Consider the following 685-nt stretch of genomic DNA (forward strand, 5'->3'; position numbering starts at 1 on the left):
GGCCGGGTTGGAGGCGCGCGGAGGGGCCGGGTTGGGGGCTGCACGGAGGGGCCGCGTTGAGGGGCGCGGAGGGGCCAAGGAGCGCACACGGAGGGGCCGGGGGGTGCGCGGAGGGGCAGGTGGTCCCGGGAACCAGTGCCCATACCTCTGGGAACCCATCCCTCGTTTTTTCTCTGGCACTTTTTTCCAAAAGGAGGCTAGTGGCATCACGGAGGGTAGAAGGAGGGCCTGGCTGCCTTCCAGTCGAGGTCAAGGCTCCAACGTTGAGCCCAGGGAGTCAGAGCAGAACGGGCTAGTGGGGTGAGCCTGCTTGCTGTGAGGCTCCAGAGTGAGCTGGGTGGTGCCTGACGTGGGGAGTGCCTGCGCCGAGGCACCTGACCACCCCTCTGTCCCCTCCTGCCTCGAGTCCCGGAGCGCAGAGCCCAGAGGCTGTCAGGCTGAGGCAGAGAATGGGTGAGCTCCCCGTTGGTCAGTGGGTGAGATGCACGTGAGCGAGGCAGGGGAGCGGAGGCGGCGGACGCCACGGTGGGTTTTCAAGAGAGGCGCACTTCTGTGCTCCCCACAGGGCGGCCGAGAAGCAGGCGCTGGCCAGGGCCAGGTGGAAGGCCCCCGCTCCCTTCCCCGAGTGCCCCACGGCCCCAGAGCTCAGCAGCGCCTGGCAGACGGCGCAGGAGGGCCGGAAGCA

At 68.8% G+C, this 685-nt stretch overlaps 1 protein-coding gene across 1 annotated transcript in view; it reads left to right on the forward strand.

Annotated features, from left to right (window-relative positions):
* MOK (MOK protein kinase) overlaps window positions 1-685 on the forward strand; it is a 44,337-nt gene that overhangs the window by 41,567 nt on the left and 2,085 nt on the right. Inside the window, exon 11 of the mRNA XM_010851416.1 lies at window positions 566-684. Within this exon, the coding sequence (XP_010849718.1) occupies window positions 566-684 (119 nt within the window). The remainder of the gene's footprint in view (window positions 1-565; window position 685) is intronic.

This window comes from Bison bison, unplaced genomic scaffold (assembly GCF_000754665.1).
Source record: "Bison bison bison isolate TAMUID 2011002044 unplaced genomic scaffold, Bison_UMD1.0 scf7180017864302, whole genome shotgun sequence".
In the NCBI taxonomy this organism is placed as follows: domain Eukaryota; kingdom Metazoa; phylum Chordata; class Mammalia; order Artiodactyla; family Bovidae; genus Bison; species Bison bison.